At 46.2% G+C, this 21,177-nt stretch overlaps 1 protein-coding gene across 2 annotated transcripts in view; it reads right to left on the reverse strand.

Annotated features, from left to right (window-relative positions):
• The window catches only part of LOC134893764 (spindle assembly abnormal protein 6 homolog), a 331,182-nt gene that overhangs the window by 3,599 nt on the left and 306,406 nt on the right, over positions 1-21,177 (reverse strand). Inside the window, exons 14-16 of one of the 2 annotated variants that reach the window (XM_063913710.1) lie at positions 20,994-21,146; positions 20,654-20,748; positions 3,741-3,829 (exon numbers count right to left, since the gene is read on the reverse strand). In XM_063913710.1, coding sequence (XP_063769780.1) covers positions 3,741-3,829; positions 20,654-20,748; positions 20,994-21,146 — 337 coding nt within the window. The remainder of the gene's footprint in view (positions 1-3,740; positions 3,830-20,653; positions 20,749-20,993; positions 21,147-21,177) is intronic. The other variant, XM_063913711.1, reaches the window with a different exon arrangement.

Genomic DNA, 21,177 nt, shown 5'->3' on the forward strand with positions numbered 1-21,177 from the left:
TCTAGTAGATGAGCACTCTGCAGCCACCACAGAAGAGACACCCTTGTCCTTGGCGACAGGGTTATCCGCTGATGCATCTGAAGATGCGATCCGGACCATTTGTCCAGAAGATCCCACTGAAACGTTCTTGCATGGAATCTTCCGAATGGAATCGCTTCGTAAGAAGCCACCATTTTTCCCAGGACCCTCGTGCACTGATGCACTGACACATGGCCTGGTTTTAGGAGATTCCTGACTAGCTCGGATAACTCCCTGGCCTTCTCCTCTGGGAGAAACACCTTTTTCTGGACTGTGTCCAGAATCATTCCTAGGAACAGGAGACGTGTCGTTGGAATCAGCTGCGATTTTGGAATATTTAGAATCCACCCGTGCTGACGTAACACTAACCGAGATAGTGCTACTCCGACTTCTAACTGTTCCCTGGACCTTGCCCTTATCAAGAGATCGTCCAAGTAAGGGATAATTAAAACGCCTTTTCTTCGAAGAAGAATCATCATTTCGGCCATTACCTTGGTAAAGACCCGAGGTGCCGTGGACAATCCAAACGGCAGCGTCTGAAACTGATAATGACAGTTTTGTACTACAAACCTGAGGTACCCTTGGTGAGAAGGATAGATTGGGACGTGGAGATAAGTATCTTTGATGTCCAGAGACACCATATAGTCCCCTTCTTCCAGGTTTGCTTTCACTGCTCTGAGTGACTCCATCTTGAATTTGAACCTCTTTATGTAAGTGTTCAAGGATTTTACATTTAAAATTGGTCTCACCGAGCCGTCCGGCTTCGGTACCACAAACAGCGTGGAATAATACCCCTTTCCCTGTTGTAGGAGAGGTACCTTGATTATCACCTGCTGGGAATACAGCTTGTGAATGGCTTCCAAAACTGCCTCCCTGTCGGAGGGAGACTTTGGTAGAGCAGACTTCAGGAACCGGCGAGGGGGAGACGTCTCGAATTCCAGTTTGTACCCCTGTGATACTACCTGCAGAATCCAGGGGTCCACTTGCAAGTGCGCCCACTGCGCGTTGAAATTTTTGAGACGGGCCCCCACCGTGTCCGAGTCCGCTTGTAAAGCCCCAGCGTCATGCTGAAGACTTGGCAGAAGCAGAGGAGGGCTTCTGCTCCTGTGAAGAGGCTGCCTGGTGCAGTCTTTTTCCTCTTCCTCTGCCCCGGGGCAGAAATGAGTGGCCTTTTGCCCGCCTGTACTTATGGGGACGAAAGGACTGAGTTTGAAAAGACGGTGTCTTTTTCTGCTGAGAGGTGACCTGGGGTAAAAAGGTGGACTTTCCGGCCGTTGCCGTGGCCACCAGGTCCGATAGACCGGCCCCAAATAACTCCTCCCCATTAAACGGCAATACTTCCATATGTCGTTTGGAATCCGCATCCCCTGACCACTGTCGCGTCCATAACGCTCTTCTGGCAGAAATGGACATAGCACTCACTCTTGATGCCAGGGTGCAAATATCCCTCTGTGCATCACGCATATATAGTAATGCATCCTTCAAATGCTCTATAGTTAGTAATATACTGTCCCTATCCAGGGTATCAATATTTTCAGTCAGGGAATCCGACCACGCAACTCCAGCACTGCACATCCAGGCTGATGCGATTGCTGGTCGCAGTATAACACCAGTATGTGTGTATATACCCTTCAGGATATTTTCCAGCCTTCTATCCGCTGGTTCTTTGAGGGCGGCCGTATCAGGAGACGGTAACGCTACTTGTTTAGATAAACGTGTGAGCGCTTTATCTACTCTAGGGGGTGTTTCCCAACGCGCCCTAACCTCTGGCGGGAAAGGGTATAGTGCCAATAATTTATTAGAAATTAGCACTTTTTTATCGGGGGAAACCCACGCTTTATCACACACCTCATTTAATTCATCTGACTCAGGAAAAGCTACTGGTAGTTTTTTCACTCCCCACATAATACCCTTCTTTGTGGTACTTGTAGTGTCAGAAATGTTCAATGCCTCCTTCATTGCCGTGATCATGTAACGTGTGGCCCTACTGGACATTACGTTTGTCTCCTCACCGTCGACACAGTATCCGTGTCTGGGTCTGTGTCGACCCACTGATGTAACGGGCGTTTTATCGCCCCTGACGGTGTCTGAGACGCCTGGACAGGCACTAATTGATTTGTCGGCTGTCTCATGTCGTCAACAGTTTTTGTAAAGTGCTGACATTGTCACGTAGTTCTTTAAATACAACCATCCAGTCAGGTGTCGACTCCCTAGGGGGTGACATCACTAATACAGGCAATTGCTCTGCTTCCACATCATTTTCCTCCTCATACATGTCGACACAATCGTACCGACACCCAGCACACACACAGAGAATGCTCTGATAGAGGACAGGACCCCACTAGCCCTTTGGGGAGACAGAGGGAGAGTTTGCCAGCACACACCAGAGCGCTATATATATATATCAATAGGGATAACCTTATATAAGTGTTACTCCCTTTTATAGCTGCTGTTTATAATTTAGCTGCCAATAGTGCCCCCCCTCTCTCGTTTTTACCCTGATTCTGTAGGGACTGCAGGGGAGAGTCAGGGAGCCGTCCTTCCAGCGGAACTGTGAGGGAAAATGGCGCTTGTGTGCTGAGGAGATAGGCTCCGCCCCTTCACGACGGCCTTATCTCCCGCTTTTTTCTGGAAAACTGGCAGGGGTTAAATACATCCATATAGCCCAGGAGCTATATGTGATGTATTTCTTTTGCCATCCTAAGGTATTTCTGTTTTTATTGCGTCTCAGGGCGCTCCCCCCCAGCGCCCTGCACCCTCAGTGACCGGAGTGAGAAGTGTGCTGAGAGCAATGGCGCACAGCTGCAGTGCTGTGCGCTACCTTAGTTGAAGACAGGAACGTCTTCTGCCGCCGATTTCACCGGATCTCTTCGTTCTTCTGGCTCTGTAAGGGGGCCGGCGGCGCGGCTCCGGGACCCATCCAGGCTGAACCTGTGATCGTCCCTCTGGAGCTAATGTCCAGTAGCCTAAGAAACCCAATCCACTCTGCACGCAGGTGAGTTCGTTTCTTCTCCCCTTAGTCCCACGATGCAGTGAGCCTGTTGCCAGCAGGACTCACTGAAAATAAAAAACCTAAAATAAACTTTTACTCTAAGCAGCTCAGGAGAGCCACCTAGCATGCACCCTTCTCGTTCGGGCACAAAAATCTAACTGAGGCTTGGAGGAGGGTCATAGGGGGAGGAGCCAGTGCACACCAGCTAGTTCAAGCTTTTACTTTTGTGCCCAGTCTCCTGCGGAGCCGCTATTCCCCATGGTCCTTACGGAGTCCCAGCATCCACTTAGGACGTTAGAGAAACAGTGGTATAAGTGGCAAAAAAATTAACTACTTTCTGAATAATTTCAGCATGACGGCAATATTAATTCCACATTTGAATTAAGATTAAAAAAGTATTTTAATTCAGCATTCCACTAATCACATGATCATGCTTTTCTATGGGCTTTTAGTGCCCATTCAAAGTGAAATCCACTGAAATGAACGTGGAGCCTCACTCACCCAATATGTCAGGTAATCTCTTCCATCCTAAAACCAGAGTTTTTTTTTTAAATTTCAATGGTAAATGATCCATTACTAGTGTCCCCATGTTTTACATTGCACAATGCAGAAATTGTGCATTGGAAGATTGAAAGTATAAATTTGCCTATAGCAGTATAGTAGATTAGGAGAGCATGTACATCACTAAAATCGAATTCCGATAGATCTCCCGGTTTTCCCCTATGCTTACCTGTGTTTGGAGCATTGCCATTTTTTAGTACTTTGGTAGGAACACTTCCATTTCTTTTAAGATACTTCAAATCTAATCCAGCTGGGTCACTGTAATATATACAATTGAATAACCCATTAAAGCATGTAAAGAGATTTACAAAGCTTTTAGAGGTATAAAGTACAATTGCAACACTGACTACTACAGAGGCTGTTAAAAAGATCAGAAGCACTTCGCACATGGTCAAAGAACCACTAAACCTAAAATACTAATTGTCAAATAACAGGGATTCCAAATGAAAACACACATACAGGGCCGAGTCACATTAATATGAACACCAGCTAATAGCCAGTGTTGCTTCGAGACCCATACGCAGCAGGGTTAGCTGGACTGACATTTTAGACACACATCTGGTAGTCCGCAGGTTCATAGTGAAAATGAGCTGCTCCACTCACATTTGTAGCAGACATTCACAATTCACATCAATGGCACGTGGTGCTCTACAGTTTCCAGGTTTTTTTGCAATGGTGCCATTTGTCCAGTCACAATACACCTTAACCACAGCAGCACGCAAACAATTCACAAACTGCGCTGTTTCAGAAATACTGACACCATTTGGCCCAAAAGGTGATAATCATCACTATTTGCAACTCTGATCCCCTTTACTCATGACAGCAATGAGTTGTGTGTGTGCAGATGGCCTATCGCACACCTTATATACCCACATGGCGTACTTCATGGGCTACGAGCTGCCGACAGCAAATGTAGGAGGTGGTCATAACAATGCAACTCGATCGTGTGTGCGTGTGTGTGTGTATGTAAATATATGTGTGTGTGATGGAGCCATGCTAATCGTGGGCATGTATGCGATGGAGTCGCACTAGATATGCTGCAAATTTTTTAGCAGTTGGGCAAAACTATGTGCAGTACAGGAGGGGCAGATATAACATGTGCAGAGAGAGTTAGATTTGGGTGGGGTGTGTTCACTCTGCAATCTAAATTGCTATGTAAAAATAAATCAGACAGTATTTACTATGCACAAAAACAAAATAACCCACCCAAATCTAAAGGGGGGTACTCACGGAGCAATATTCTAAGCAATCTGACTAGATTGCTTAGAATTTGAGCATTATCGCTCCGTGTGTACCCCCTACAGCGATAGCTCGCTGGTGCTAGATTGGCCTGCATGCAGGCCAATCTAGCGTGTCGCTCACTTCACCCGCTGGGTTAAATGAACCCCCTCCATCTCCCCCCCGCACGCTCAGCACAGATCGCGTTGTGCTGGGCGGCGGGAGAGACGTGTGCTGAGCTGTTCTCTCCCGCATCGGCCCGTCTATATGGGCCTTAACTCTCTCTGCAAATGTTATATCCCCCCCCCCCTGCAGTGCAACATGGTTTTGCCCAACTGATAAATTTACAGCATCGATCAGGTCTGAATTAGGCCCTAAGTACTTGATTCTGGTTATGTTCCTTAATTTAAATAATGAAAATTTCATTGTGGCTGAAATGTAATGTTTATGTCTCATGCCACCATACAGACAATGCCAAGAAAACATGATCAGAGTTTTGTAATTCTGAACCCTTAAGTGTAATTCCAGTTAGTTGGCTATGCTGGAATCTTGTCCATCGATGTTTAAGTCCTATCATAAGGTCCTCTGGTTTACCAGGATTCAGTCGCAGCCAACTGGCACTCATTCCCTGGAGATCAGCTAGACAGCCATTTAGGGTTGTTATTGGGTTCTTAGTGGCCGGAGCAAAAGGACAGGTACAGTTGTATATCATCTGCATAGCAGTGGTAGACCAGACCATGACGTTTGATTTCACCAAGTGGTAGCATGTACAGTATACTGCAAAAAACATGGGGAAAAGTATACCACCTTGTGGAACACCATATCGTCAACAATGCCATGAGATTACACCAGAAAACACTCTGTGACTTGTTGCTGAGAAATTATTTAAACCAGTAAGGACTGTGCCATTCAGTACACAGAAATTTTTCAGGCGCTCAATCAGAATTCCATGGTCCAAGGTATCAAATGATGCAAAGAGTTCCAGAAAGATAAAAGACTGAACAGTCACCTGTATCTTTTGCATTCAGAAAAGATTTAAAAACACATACCAGGGCTGTTTTAGTGGTATGTCATCTCCTGAATCCTGACTGGAATGGATCATAAATATCATGGGTTGTCAGGAGGGTTTCCAGCAGTGACATGCAGTGTGATAAGGCAGAGCCTTTCCTGTCATATGAATGTATATGCCACAGTTTTGACTATATAAAGTAAATTTGAAAAAGACAAAGAACATATTAGAAATATCTTCTTTGCTTTATTCTAATCATTTTTATACTCAACACTCTGGAGTAAAATGTCTATGGCAGATGAGGCAGTGCCTCACCCGCCTACTTTTTCCACACATCTCTGATCAAACCTCACCAAATTTCCAGCAGTATATACTGCTGCATCTTTGTATAATGGCCACATGAACCCTTTGACTGATAGTGTGTAAATCTGGATCTGGTACTAGCCAGTGCCTCCTGAGTCATTTACCTCCCTGCATGTCCCTGGTTTCCGGTTGAGTCGTCACCACTTTCTCAATAATCTTTTCTAGAAAAAGGAAGGTTTGATGCCGGTCTATAGTTGGTCATGCAGTCGGGATCCAGATAAGACTTTTTAAGAGGAGGACTAACAATTGCTTCCTTCTCAGACAGAAGCGGGAAAACAGTTCATGGCTGGAGACTCTGAGGAAACTGGTCATGAACCAGGGGGAGGGGCGACCAGGGGAGCGTCTTACTCCCCACTGCCGACATCAACCCTAGGGATCGCGGCCTCATACTACCCCTGGAGCCTATGATCTCTAAGGCCTAGCGCTGGTGCACTCTCGTGGCAGCCGCGTTAGCGGCTGTTTGGTAGTCTTCTCCCAAAACAGTGCAGCTATATCCACGTTCCCTCTCTAAGCAGAACCGATGCCTTACCTTCTCCCCGTACTCCAGCCACAGCCTGGTAACGTCTACAGGACACAGACGCCCGCCGAAACAGCACCAGTGGGAAGTGTTTGGAGTAACTCTTTCTAAGGTACGTATAAGACGCTTTTTAGAAAGATCACTCGGTAAAAATAGAAAGACCATAAAAATAAAATAAAGCTTATGGCTGCTAAAAAACAGCAGCTCTCTGACCATGGTTCGGCTCCTGCCGCACCAAACAAAAAACGGATTTGCCTGAGCCAGGATATATGGCCGGCCAGTTGCATGCTCTGAGGCTGAAAAGCTTTGACCATTTGGTGCAAATCTGCTGTCGCTCCACCAGTGGACCCGGCAGGAGAAAATGCCCGTCTGCAAAAAGCATTGAACTATTTTTGCAAATACAGGATCAATTATGTCCATATACCCCATTAGAAGCTTGGTTGAGGCAGGGTCCAGATCACAGGTAGTGGGACACAACATTCAGGAAAATTCAGCAATGTCTTTTACATCCATTGGGTCAAAGCTGGTCCATGAAGACAAGTGGCTTACATTGGCAGGCTTGGAAAATTGGCACTAAATTTGATGGACTCATTGCATCTTGTCTGGGAGAGGGTTTCATCAGGCTGCAGGCATGCTGGCTTGCAAAGCATATCCACTGTACGGAACAGCTGAGATGGGCTACTGTTTGCTGCTGTGATCTCATTTTACAGGACCTTTGTTTTCATACGGGTGATTATGGATTGATATTCTTCATTATGCTTTATTAGTTTTAACTTATCCTCTACCAGCTTAGTCTTCCTCCACTATCTTTCAAGTCTACACCCCCTTTTCTTGAGCTCATTAACACTGTTGTCAACCTCTGGAGCTTGACTGCGTGGTTTTTGAGGTTGTATATGCACAGGGACAATCATATCAATTGCAGCCATCACATCCCAATTATAGTAATGGTCTAGGGAACACAGGGGCAGATGTATTAATCCTGGATAAGTGATAAAGCAGTGATAAAGCAGTGATTAGTGGAAGGAAATAATGCACAAGCCAATCAGCTCCTGTCATTTTTCAAACCTGTAACAATTGGCTGGTGAGTTATCACCTTCCACTTATCACTTCTTTATAACTTCTCCAGGCTTAATACATCATATATGGACAGCCGGCATCCCATCTGCTGGTATTACATACCAGATCCGAACAGAGGCACCCAGTCTGCCAGAATACCAGCAGTGAGTCCCCTTGCAGGCTCACTGTGCTCACCACAGGTTCTATTCCCACTTGGTTCATATCGTGGACCCACAGGCGGGTGTCTGTATTCAGACCATCCTTAAAATGCAAGCTGTTAGGATACCGGAGTCGGTCTCCTGAACGCCGGGGTCCTGATAGCCGGCATTTTGACTGCATCCCAATACATCTGCCCCATGGATCTTCACAGGCACCCAAAATTGCAGAGAGATACAGATTTGCTGCAAGAGCCTGGGGAGTCATATCCTTCAATAATGGGCAACTCCATGGACAAAGATCTAATTTGAGTGGTTGCAACTGAGAACCAAGTTGAGTAGTGGTCTGATCACATGAAGGTTTATTTTTAGGTCAGATGCTCCTAATCCAGTCTAAAAGATGAGATCTTGGCCATGGTGTAAGAGTTAATCATCAACCCATGCACTGAAATCACCAATGATCATCAAGTAATTTTTGATGATCGAGAATTAGTCCAAGAAGTGTTTGCAATTACTTGTAGAAATAGCTTCCCATATCCAGGTCGACGGTAAATAAGTAGTACTCAAACATACTCCTGTTGAATTCTGGGTAGTGATTCACACAAATGAGCGAGTAATTTCCATAGGGTGTACTTTAAGATTAAGTACTTTTTTAAAGCAGATGGCCATCCCGCCTCCCTTACAGTTCAGTTCCTCTGGGTTGTGTAGTTTTTTGGGATGGCAGCTTCCAAAATAGGTGCTGCATTTTCCTCTAGCCAAGTGTCTGTAATACAGGCTAAATTTGAAGATTCAATAAGGTCAGCAATTTTAGCAGTCTTGTTTTAATAGATCTGGCATTACAAAAAGGACAGACCCGACTGGGTATACCAGATTGCCTGCAGTTTAAATTTATGTTAAGCGTAGGAGAAGGAGAATTTACAGTTCTTCCAAGCACAGGGTCGGCTGTTTGGTACCACTTGTTTGTTTCCTCTGGGGGTGAGCAGGTTGGCAAGGGAACTGCGTGGATAAGAAAGGTTTTCAGCCTGCTTGCTTAACACGACCTCTCTGAAGAAGAGGCCTGTAAGGGTGTAATTGGAACTGCAGCACATGGTAGGTGGAGTGAAAGAATGAAGCTGGAGGTTTACAAATACATAAGGTCATCAATGAGTAAGTATGAACTTCATTTGATGATGAGAGGAGAGTAAACAGTTTTTTTTTTTCTTTTTTCCAATTCTGTGTATGATCCAGATATTATAATGGGTTAATTAATAGTATAAATGATATTGGTTATTGCTATATCCAGCTGCTTCTCTTTAAAAAAAAAGGGTAAGTACTAAATAAAGATACTTTTCTTTTCTGTTGCTGATTTAGGCACAACAATTATTCCAGAATAAAGAAGGCTTGTAGAAAGGTGTTTAATCCATTCCTATTATGTAGGATTGAAAAATCCTAGTGTGCGACCCCTAGACATTCCTTGTAGGGGTATGGATAAAATGTATTTCGGGGAATAGCTAGGGTCCTGAATTTTGAAATGAACAGTGAAACTTCAGCAATTTGACTATACTGTAGAATAGTTAGTTAATGCTCAGAGAACAGAGGTAATGTCGTCTAAGGGAGCGGCTTGATGGAGCCGAAGATACTTTGTTTTCCACAGTGCCTTGCTCTGTGATGGCTAATGCAGATTACTGTAGATGCCAATCTGAAGGAGTTCTCAGTGGTGAGAAGCAGAGTTTCAATCCAATATGCATCTATGTGCAGCAATGCAATCTGTTGATTTTGGAGAGATGTCTGCATAGGGAAGTACAAGAGAAAAGGTAAATCCATGGATTATTTATGATGAGTCGGAGGTCAGTTGTGTTGAATAATAAGATGTTTTATGGAGAAGTTCAGAAGCATGTAAAAGATGAGGCAGCCATTTTGGGCACCAGCTTATACTTATACATACAGTCTATTCTTTCTGACAATGTATCTATTTTTAACTCAAGCTATGTAGCTATTTTAATTATTTGAGATTTATCTTACGATATATTTGGTATTGGCTAAAAACGAGTTATACTTCAGGGCAATAAAAGAATCCAGTTACTTGACATTTAACTCATCAGTATGGACAATCCTATTCTTATGTGCAAAGCCCACTTATATTAGGAGTATAAAGAATATTGGGCCATTTATACCCATAAACACAAGTCCTTATAAATGGGTCTGGGACTGAGGGTCGACAGCACAAAGGTAGACACACCTTAGGTCGACGCCAATTGGTCGACACACTTTAGGTCGCCATGGACAAAAGGTCGACATGGACAAAAGGTCGACATGGAAAAAAGGTCGACATGGAAAAAAGGTCGACATTAATTTTTTATGTTTTTTTGGTGTCGTTTTCTTCGTAGAGTGACCGGGAACCCCAATTAGTGCACCGCGTCCCCTCGCATGGCTCGCCATGCTTCGGGCATGGTGCCTTCGCTCCGCTACCGCTTCGCTCGGCACACTTTACCGTTCCAATCGTAGTCCACGTGGATCGTTAAGTATGAAAAGGTTCAAAAAAAGAAAAAAATCGTGAAAAACTCATGTCGACCTTTTTCCATGTCGACCTTGTTCCTGTCGACCTTTTGTCCATGCCGACCTAAGGTGTGTCGACCAATTGGCGTCGACCTAAGGTGTGTCGACCTTTGTGCTGTCGACCTGGAGTCCGGATACCCTTATAAGTACGACAAAAAAAGTCATCAATTAAAACGTATCCTAACTCAGCGTCGGAGATTAGTAATTTTTTTCTATCTGCACTTTATGGCTGCAGTGTCAGTTCTCTACTTTGGCGTCAGCCACAAACTACCTTTTTCTTTAAAGAGAGCATCAGTAAGTGAAATATGGCTGGAGAAAACTGGCTCTACTGGTTCTGTATTACAATTTAGGTCATTACTTGAAGTGTTGGTGGAAAAAGAGGATTTTAATTACCTACCGGTAAATCCTTTTCTCGTAGTCCATAAGGGACACTGGGGACAACTTAGTACAATGGGGTATAGATGGGGTCCGAAGGAGCCAGTGCACTTTAAATTTCTTCAACAGGGTGTGCTGGCTCCTCCCCACTATGCCCTCCCACACAGCTCAGTCTAGGAAAACTGTGCCCGAAGGAGATGGACATACTTGAGAGGAGGAACATGACAATACAACTAGTGGTGAGATTAACAAACCAGCACAAACATACTAGCAACAGCTAGTGAACCATAGAACAGCTAGAGCTGTGTAACCAACATCACACAAGAACTAAACTTGCAGGAAGTCGAAGCACAGAGGCGGGCGTCCAGTATCCCTTACGGACTACGAGAAAAGCATTTACCGGTAGGTAATTAAAATCCTAATATCTCTATCATCCATTAGGGATACTGGGAACAACTTAGTATGATGAGGACATCCCAAAGCTCCCAGAATGGGTGGGAACATGCTGAGACACCTGCAGCACCGTATGTCCAAACTGGACATCCTCTGAAGTCAGGGTATCAAACTTGTAAAACTTGACAAACGTGTTAGTCCCTGACCAGGTGGCGGCCCGGCACAGTTGCAGGGCCAAAACACCCTGGGCAGCTGCACAGGAGGAACCCACAGACCTGATGGAGTGGGCCTTAACAGACCGAGGAATAGGCAAGGTCGCCAAAGCATAGGACTGTTGAACAGAAAGCCTAATCCAACAGACAATGGACTGCTTAGAAGCAGGACAATCCTTTTTGAGAGCTTCATATAGCACAAAGAGGGAATCGATTTTCAAACAGTAGCAGTCCTCTTGACATAAATCCTCAGGGCTCGCACCACATCCAAGGAAGTGGCCAAAGACGCCAGGACCACAATAGGCGGATTCAAGTGGAATGCAGAAACCACCTTAGGCAGGAACTGTTGTCGAGTTCTGAGTTCTGCTCTGTCCTCATGAAAGACCAGGTAGGGACTTCTACAGGACAAAGCGCCAAGTTCTGAAACGCGCCTAGTGTAAGCCAAAGCTAAGAGCAAAACCGTCTTCCATGTAAGGTACTTGTCCTCCACCGACATCAGAGGTTCAAACCAAGAGGACTGGAGAAAGCATGTTTAAATCTCAAGGTGCCATGGGCGGCACAAAAGGGCTGGATGTGAAGGACACCCTGCAGGAACGACTGGACTTCAGGCAAAGCAGGCAATTTCTTCTGAAAGAAAATGGACAAGGCCGAGATCTGAACTTTTATGGAGCCCAACCGTAGGCCCATATCCACACCAGCCTGTAAGAAATGCAGAAAGAGCCCTAGGTTGAAATCTGCAGGAGGATATTTTCAGCCCTCACACCAGGAGACATATCTTTTCCAGATATGGTGGTAATGCTTCAACGTGACAGACTTCCTGGCTTGAATCATGGTGGTAATAACCTTACCCGGAATACCCTTTTCAGCTACAAGGTTCCTCCCAACCGCCATGCCATTAAAAGAAGCCGCTTTATGTCCAGGTAGACGAATGGATCTTGCTCCCTTAGTGGTAGGGGCCAGGGGTCTTCTATGGCCATGGCCATGGCCAGAAGATCCGCTTACCAAACCCTCCGAGGCCAGTCAAGGGCAATGAGAATTGCATGAACTCCCTCTCTTCTGAATCTTTTTAGAGTCCTGGGGATCATCAGAATCGGAGGAAACAGGTACACCAGTTGGTAAACCCATGGAGTCGTCGGCACATCCACTGTTGCTGCCAGAGGATCCCTCGTCCTGGAACAATAGCACTGAAGCTTGTTGTTGAGCAGAGAGGCCATCAGATCGATCTACGGACAGCCCCACAAATCTGTTATCAGTTAAAACACCTGATGGTGGGGACCCCACTCTCCTGTGTGGAGGACGTGACAACTTATTAAGTCCGCCTCCCAGTTGTCCACACCTGGAATGAATATGGCCGACACCTCCCTTGCATTCCTTTCGACCCAGAGGAGAATCTCGGATACCTCCCGCATGCATGCTCTGCGTCCCTCCTTGCCAACTGGCATAAGCCACAGCTGTGGCATTGTCTGATTGAACTTGAATTGCTTGACCTTGGAGCAGAAGCCTGCAGCAGAGCATTGTATATCGTTCTGAGTTCCCGTATGTTTAAAGGAAGGCAGGCTTCGAGGTTTGACCACTGGCCCTCAAACTGTGCCTCTTGGGTAACCGCTCCCCAGCCCTGAAGGATTGCGTCTGTGGTCAAGAGAACCAATCCTGGATCCCGAAGCTCCGCCCCTCCAAGAGGTCGTAGGGCTGCAACCACCATAGGAGAGAAATTCTGGCCTGAGGTGAGAAACGTATGACCTGGTTCATCTGTAGATGCAAACCCGACCACTTCTGCAGGAGATCCAGTTGGAAGGTCCTCGCATGGAATCTGCCAGATTGAATAGCCTCGAAGGAGGACACCATCTTCCCCAAAAGACAGGTGCAAAGATGTACTGAGACCCTGTTTGGCTACAGAATAGCCCGAACCAACTCCTGAAGCGCCTTTGCTTTGTCTGCAGGAAGGAGGACCTTCTGAGCCACCGTGTCCAAGACCATTCCGAGGAACTGAAGACGCTGGGTTGGCACCAGGTGGGATTTTTAGAAAATTCAGAATCTAACCGTGGCATGACAACAGGGATGTCATGAGGCAGATGCTGTAAAGCAGAAGTTCCCTTGATCTGGCTTTGATCAGATCATCATCCAGGTAGGGGACAATGTTTACTCCCTGAATCCTGGGAGTAAGGCTGAAGGGCAGAGCCTGGAACTGGTAGTGTTCTTCCAACAGGGCAAACCTGAGGTAGGCCTGATGAGGCGGACATATCGGAATATGGAGGTAAGCGTCCTTTATGTCTAGAGAGACAAAGAACTCACCCTCTTCCAGACCTGAGATCACCGCTCTCAGAGACTCCATTTTGAACAGATAAACCTGCAGATAATAAGATTTTAAACCTACCGGTAAATCTTTTTCTCCTAGTCCGTAGAGGATGCTGGGGACTCTGTAAGGACTATGGGGTATAGACTGGCTCCGCAGGAGATATGGGCACTCTAAAGAACTTTTAGTATGGGTGTGCACTGGCTCCTCCCTCTATGCCCCTCCGCCAGACCTCAGAGAAACTGTGCCCAGAGGAGATGGACAATATGAGGAAAGGATTTTGTTAATCCAAGGGCAAGATTCATACCAGCCCACACCAATCATACCATATAACCTGGAATATACGCAACCAGTTAACAGTATGAACAAAAAACAGTATCAGTCAACGACCGATTCCAAAGCAACAACTATATACACAAGTATTGCAGATTTAGTCCGCACTGGGACGGGCGCACAGCATCCTCTACGGACTAGGAGAAAAAGATTTACCGGTAGGTTTAAAATCTTATTTTCTCTTACGTCCTAGAGGATGCTGGGGACTCCGTAAGGACAATGGGGTATATACCAAAGCTCCAAACCAGGCGGGAGAGTGCGGATGACTCTGCAGCACCGACTGAGCAAACGCAAGGTCCTCATCAGCCAGGGTATCAAACCTGTAGAATTTTGCAAAAGTGTTTAAACCCGACCAAGTAACTGCTCGGCAAAGCTGTAATGCCGAGACGCCTCGGGCAGCCGCCCAAGAAGAGCCCACCTTCCTAGTGGAATGGGCCTCAACCGAATTTGGTAACGGCAATCCAGCCGTAGAACGAGCCTGCTGAATCGTGTTACAGATCCAGCGAGCAATAGTCTGCTTAGAAGCAGGAGCGCCAACTTTGTTGGCTACATACCGGACAAACAGTGCCTCTGTTTTCCTAACCCGAGCCGTTCTGGCTACATATTTTTTTAAACCCTGACTACATCCAGGGACTTGGAATCCTCCAAGTCACCCACAGCCACAGGCACCACAATAGGATGGTTGATGTGAAAAGACGAAACCACCTTAGGTAGAAATTGTGGACGAGTTCTCAATTCCGCTCTATCCACATGGAAAATCAGATAGGGGCTCTTTTGAGACACAGCCGCCAATTCGGACACCCGCCATTGCAGATGTCAAGGCCAATAACATGACCACTTTCCAAGTGAGAAATTTCAATTTAACTGTTTGAAGAGGCTCAAACCAGTGCGAAAAAAAGGAACTATAACACTACGTTAAGGTCCTATGGTGCCACTGGGGGCACAAAAAGATGCTGGATGTGTAGCACTCCCTTTACAAAAGTTTGGACTTCTGGGAGAGAAGCCAATGTCTTCTGGAAGAATATAGACAGGGCCGAAATCTTTATCTTAATGGAGCCTAACTTTAGGTCCATATCCCTTCCTGTCTGTAGAAAGTGGAGAAAACGGCCCAAGTGGAACCCTTCCATAGGAGCATTCTTGGCTTCACACCAAGATACATACTTTCTCCAGATACGGTGATAATGTTTCGCCGTCACTTCCTTCCTAGCTTTTATCAGAGTAGGGATGACTAATTCCGGAAAACCCTTCCCCGCTAGGATTCGGTTTTCAACCGCCATGCCGTCAAACGTAACCGCGGTAAGTCTTGGAACACGCAGGGCCCCTGCTGCAACCAGTCCTCTCTGAGAGGAAGAGGCCACGGATCTTCTTTGGGCATCCCCTGAAGATCTGAATACCAGGCCCTTCGAGGCCAATCTGGAACAATGAGTATTGTCAGTACTCTTTTCCGTCTTATGATTCTCAATATTTTTGAGATGAGATGAAGAGGAGGAAACACATAGACCGACTGAAACACCCACGGTGTCACCAGGGCGTCCCCCGCTATTGCCTGAGGGTCCCTTGACCTGGTGCAATACCTCCAAAGCTTCTTGTTAAGGCGTGATGCCATCACGTCTATTTGAGGAAGCTCCCAACGACTTGTTATCTCTGCAAAGACTTCTTGATGAAGTCCCCACTCTCCCGGATGGAGATCGTGTCTGCTGAGGAAGACTGCTTCCCAGTTGTCCACTCCCGGAATGAATATCGCTGACAGAGTGCTTACGTGATTTTCTGCCCACCGCAGAATCCTGGTGGCTATCGCCATTGCCACTCTGCTCTTCGTACCGCCTTGGCGGTTTACATGAGCCACAGCTGTGTAACGTTGTCTGATTGAATCAGAACCGGTAGGTCGCGAAGAAGATTCTCCGCTTGTCGTAGGCCGTTGTAAGCGGCCCTTAATTCCAGTATGTAGACGTGTAGGCAAGCCTCCTGGCTTGACCATAGTCCCTGAAAATTCCTTCCTTGTGTGACTGCTCCCCATCCTCGGAGGCTCGCGTCCGTTGTCACCAGGACCCAGTCCTGAATGCCAAACCTGCGACCTTGTAGAAAATGAGCACTCCGCAGCCACCACAGGAGAGACCCCCTGGCCCTGGGGGACAGGGTTATCCTCTAATACAGAGCTGGCCAAACCAGTCCTCGAGATCTACCAACAGTTCACATTTTCCAGACCACCTAGCTGGTGCACAGGTGTAGTCATTACTAATTAAGATGTGCTGCATTCTTTCCTAACTGACAATTCAACAGATCTCCAGGAGGCCTGGAAAACATGAACTGTTGGTAGATCTCGAGGACCGGTTTGGCCAGCCCTGCTCTAATGTATTTGAAGGTGAGACCCGGACCACTTGTCCCGAAGGTCCCACTGAAAAGTCCTCGCCTGAAAACAGCCGAAGGGGATGGCCTCGTAGGTCGCCCCCACTTTCTCCAGTACTCGAGTGCATTGATAGACTGACACTTTTTGGTTTTAACAGGTCTCTGACCATGTTCTGGATTTCCAGGGCTTTTCCTATTGGGAGAAAAACCCTCTTCTGTTCTGTGTCCAGAATCATGCCTAAGAAAGACAGCCGAGATGTTGGAACCAACTGTGACTTTGGTAGAATTAGAATCCAGCCATGTTGCTGCAGCACTCTCAGGGAGAGCGACACGCTTTTCTGTAACTGTTCCTTGATCTCGCTTTTATCAGGAGGTCGTCCAAGTACGGGATAACTGTGACCCCTTGCCTGCGCAGGAGTACCATCATTTCCGCCATTACCTTGGTAAAAACCCTTGGGGCCGTGGAAAGTCCAAACGGCCACATCTGAAATTGGAACTGACAGGCCTGTACAGCGAATCTCAGGTACGCTTGATGAGGAGGATAAATGGGAACATGAAGGTATGCATCCTTTATGTCTAGTGACACCATAAAATCCCCCCTTCCAGGCTGTAGATCACTGCCCTGAGCGATTCCATGTTGAACTTGAACCTTTTTAAATACAGGTTCAGGGATTTTAAGTTGAGAATGGGTCTGACCGAGCCATCCGGTTTCGGGAGCCCAAATAGGGTTGAATAGTACACTTTTCCCTGTTGCATTAAGGGAACCTTGATAATCACTTGCTGTAGACACAGCTTTCGAATTGCAGCCCACACTATCTCCCTCTCTGGGGTAGACGTTGGTAAAGCCAATTTGAAGAATAGGCGGGAGGCACGTCTTCGAATTCCAGCTTGTAACCTTGGGACACAATTTCCATCGCCCCAGGATCCACATCAGACTGAACCCAGACGTAACTGAAGAGTCGAAGACGTGCCCCCACCAGAGCGGACTCCCTCAGTGGAACCCCAGCGTCACGCTGTGGATTTATTAGAAGCCGGGGAGGACTTCTGTTCCTGGGAACTGGCCGTAGCAGGCATTCTTTTTCACTCTACTCTTACCTCTGGCGAGGAAGGAAGAGCCCCGATCTCTTCTGGACTTATGCGACCGAAAGGATTGCATCTGATACTGCTGCGTTTTCTTTTGCTGTCGGGGAACATAAGGCAAAAAAGGTAGATTTACCCGCGGTAGCTGTTTAAACCAGGTCCGCGAGACCTACCCTAATTAAAAGCTCACCCTTGTAAGGCAAAATTTCTATATGCCACTTTGAGTCTGCATCACCCGTCCGTTGGAGGGTCCACAGCATAGATAAGACTGCGTCTTTGATGTGACCTAAGGTCAATAAAATGGTATCCCTATCTAGGGTATCAATATCAGCTGACAAGGTATCTGTCCAAGCTGCTACCGCGCTATAAATCCAAGCTATTGCCGGTCTGATCAAAGCTCCCGTATGTGTATAAATTGATTTTAAGGTAGTTTCCTCCTTGCGATCCGCAGGATCCTTTAGTGTCGCCGTGTCCGGGGACGGTAGGGAAACCTTTTTGGACAAGCGTGTTAAGGCCTTGTCGACTGTGGGTGATGATTCCCACCGTAACCTGTCCTTTGAGGGGAAAGGATACGCCATAATAATTCTTTTGGGAATCTGCAGTTTTTTGTCTGGAGTTTCCCAAGCTTTTTCAAATAATGTGTTCCGGCCATAAGATGGGGGAAACGTTACCTCAGGTTTTTTTTCCTTAAACATGTGTACCCTCGTGTCAGGGACAGAGGGGTCATCTGTGATATGCAAAACATCTTTTATTGCAATAATCATATAATGAATACTTTTTGCCACCTTTGCAACCTCATAGTCGACACTAGAGTCAGTATCCGTGTCGGTATCACTGTCTACTATTTGGGACAGGGGACGTTTTTGAGACCCTGAAGGGCCCTGTGACACAGTCAAATCCTTGGACTCTGCTTTGTCCAATCTCTTATGTAATAAATTTACAATTGCATTTAAAACATTCCACACGTCCAACCAAACAGGTGTCGCGTTGCCGACGGAAATACCACAATCATCTGCTCCACCTCCACCTTAAATGAGCCTTCCGCTTCAGACATGCCGACACACACATACCGACAACCCCACACACACAGGGATATTTATATGGAGACAGATCCCCAATAAGGCCCTTTGGAGAGACAGAGAGAGAGTATGCCAGCACGCACCCAGCGCCAACTGACATAGAATTCCCAGATAAAACAGCGCTTTTATATAAATATATGTATAATATACACTACTGCTGCTAATAAGTGCCCCCCCCCCCCCCCCCACCCCCCTCTGTTTTGCCCTGTGTCTTCAGCAGGGGAAAGTCCGGGGAGCCAGCTCCATGCAGTGTGCTGTGGAGAAAATAGCGCTGGTTAGTACTGAGGGATCAACCTCCGCCCCCTCACCGGCGGGCTTCGGACCCGCTCAATTTTACAATACTGGTGGGGGTTATGACATATATTGCCTCTGTAGCCTATATATGTATGTTTGCCAGCCCTAGAGGTTATTGCTGCCCAGGGCGCCCCCCCTGCGCCCTGCACCCATCAATGCCTTGTGTGTTGTGTGTGTGGGAGCAATACGCGCGCTTACCTCAGTAAAGATCTGAAGTCTTCTGCCGCCTTGAAGTCTTCTTTTCTTCTTATACTCACCCGGCTTCTATCTTCCGGCTCTGCGAGGAGGACGGCGGCGCGGCTCTGGGACGAATGGCGGGGTGAGACCTGTGTTCCGACTCCCTCTGGAGCTAATGGTGTCCAGTAGCCTAAGAAGCAGAGCCTATCACGATGCAGGGAGCCTGTTGCCAGCAGTGCTCCCTGAAAATAAAAAAACTAACAAAATTCTTTTTCAGAGAAACTCAGGAGAGCTCCCATGTAATGCACCCTATCTCCTCTGGGCACAAGATCTAACTGAGGTCTGGAGGAGGGGCATAGAGGGAGGAGCCAGTCCACACCCATACTAAAAGTTCTTTAGAGTGCCCATATCTCCTGCGGTGCCCGTCTATACCCCATGGTCCTTACGGAGTCCCCAGCATCCTCTAGGACGTAAGAGAAAAGGGTTTACTGATTTTAGGTTCAAAATGGGCCTCACAACTGGCTGTGTAGGAGGGCATAGCTGGGAGGAGCCAGCACACCCTGTTGAAGGAATTTAAAGTGCACTGGCTCCTTTGGACCCCATCGTTCTTAGTTGTCCCCAGTATCCCTTATGGATGATAAAGAAAGCTTTAACACTATTATGTAGAAAGTCGGATCCTGGTAGAAGTCAAATCTGAAATTACTTTTGCATATACAGGTTGAGTATCCCTTATCCAAAATGCTTGGGCCCAGAGGTATTTTGGATATCGGATTTTTCCGTATTTTGGAATAATTGCATACCATAGTGAGATATCATTGTGATGGGACCTAAATCTAAGCACAGAATGCATTTATGTTACATATACTCCTTATACACACAGCCTGAAGGTCATTTTAGCCAATATTTTTTATAACTTTGTGCATCAAGCAAAGTATGTCTACATTCACACAATTCATTTATGTTTCATATACATCTTATACACACAGCCTGAAGGTCATTTAATACAATATTTTTAATAACTTTGTGTATTAAACAAAGTTTGTGTACATTGAGCCATCAAAAAACAAAAGTTTCACTATCTCACTCTCACTCAAAAAACTCCGTATTTCGGAATATTTGGATATGGGATACTCAACCTGTACTGCATTTTTACAAAAATAAATGCTCCATTGTCAGAGTAACCATACAGGGCCTGATTCAGATTTGTACGCAAACCAGATGGTTTACATACAAATCTGATGACATATGTGCCATACGGGTCCTGCGATACTGCTCCTAGTCCTGCATTTGGAGGGTGGAGCAGGGACCAGTTTTACAAAATGAGGGCATATCCCATGTTGTAGGATGCACACTTCCTGGAGCTGGCTGACTGGAGCAGATGGCTAGCCTGAGTAAGCTTCAGCTTACAGAGACTGACTGAGGGCTGCTACCATTGCCAGTCATGACCGATGCTCGCTATTGTGATCCAATGCTGCATCCTAGGACACAAGATTCAAATCTCACAGATGCATGTAGGAGGCGTTTATTTCCTACAGAAGTTTCCTGCTGCATTTGCATTTCATGTGTGTGGTACTGCACAGTTGATTTCCTGTGGCTGTGCAATACTATACCTTATAGGTCCACAATATGTAAAGAAAACATGCTTACCATGAGGTAGATGGCAATATAGGAGTGGATGTTGTAGGCACAGGCCTAGGCTCAGAAGTGGGATCACAATCAGCAGAATGTATATTGAATCGCACCTAAAAAAAATTAAAGTAAAAAACAAAAATGATGATCAATTAATAACAGCCTTAGTGCTACACAAGAGAGCAAATAGTCTTACTGTAACAGCTTATATACTGCAAAATGAAAAGTATGCTACTACGTAGACTAACTGCTTCTTCAAGGTCATTGTTTACTGCTTTTTACTATGCATTGCGTTTGTGCCTTAGCTCAATAAATGGGTGAAAAAAGTTGAATAAAAAAGGTCTAAAAAGGTGCATGCCTGAGGGCCAAGCCTTGATGTAAAGGAGCCTGTAGATGGCGCAATCCTTCGCAAAGCAGGGGTAAAACGGTTAGGATAGTATTTAGGAGCTACAGAAGTGCCAGGTGGATGAGATACCATGGAAGCAAAGTCACTGCCAGTGGAAAATGGAGGCTGGAAAAAAGGAAAAGATTTTACAGGCAGA

The sequence above is a fragment of the Pseudophryne corroboree genome, chromosome 1 (genome assembly GCF_028390025.1).
Source record: "Pseudophryne corroboree isolate aPseCor3 chromosome 1, aPseCor3.hap2, whole genome shotgun sequence".
Taxonomy (NCBI): Eukaryota; Metazoa; Chordata; class Amphibia; order Anura; family Myobatrachidae; genus Pseudophryne; species Pseudophryne corroboree.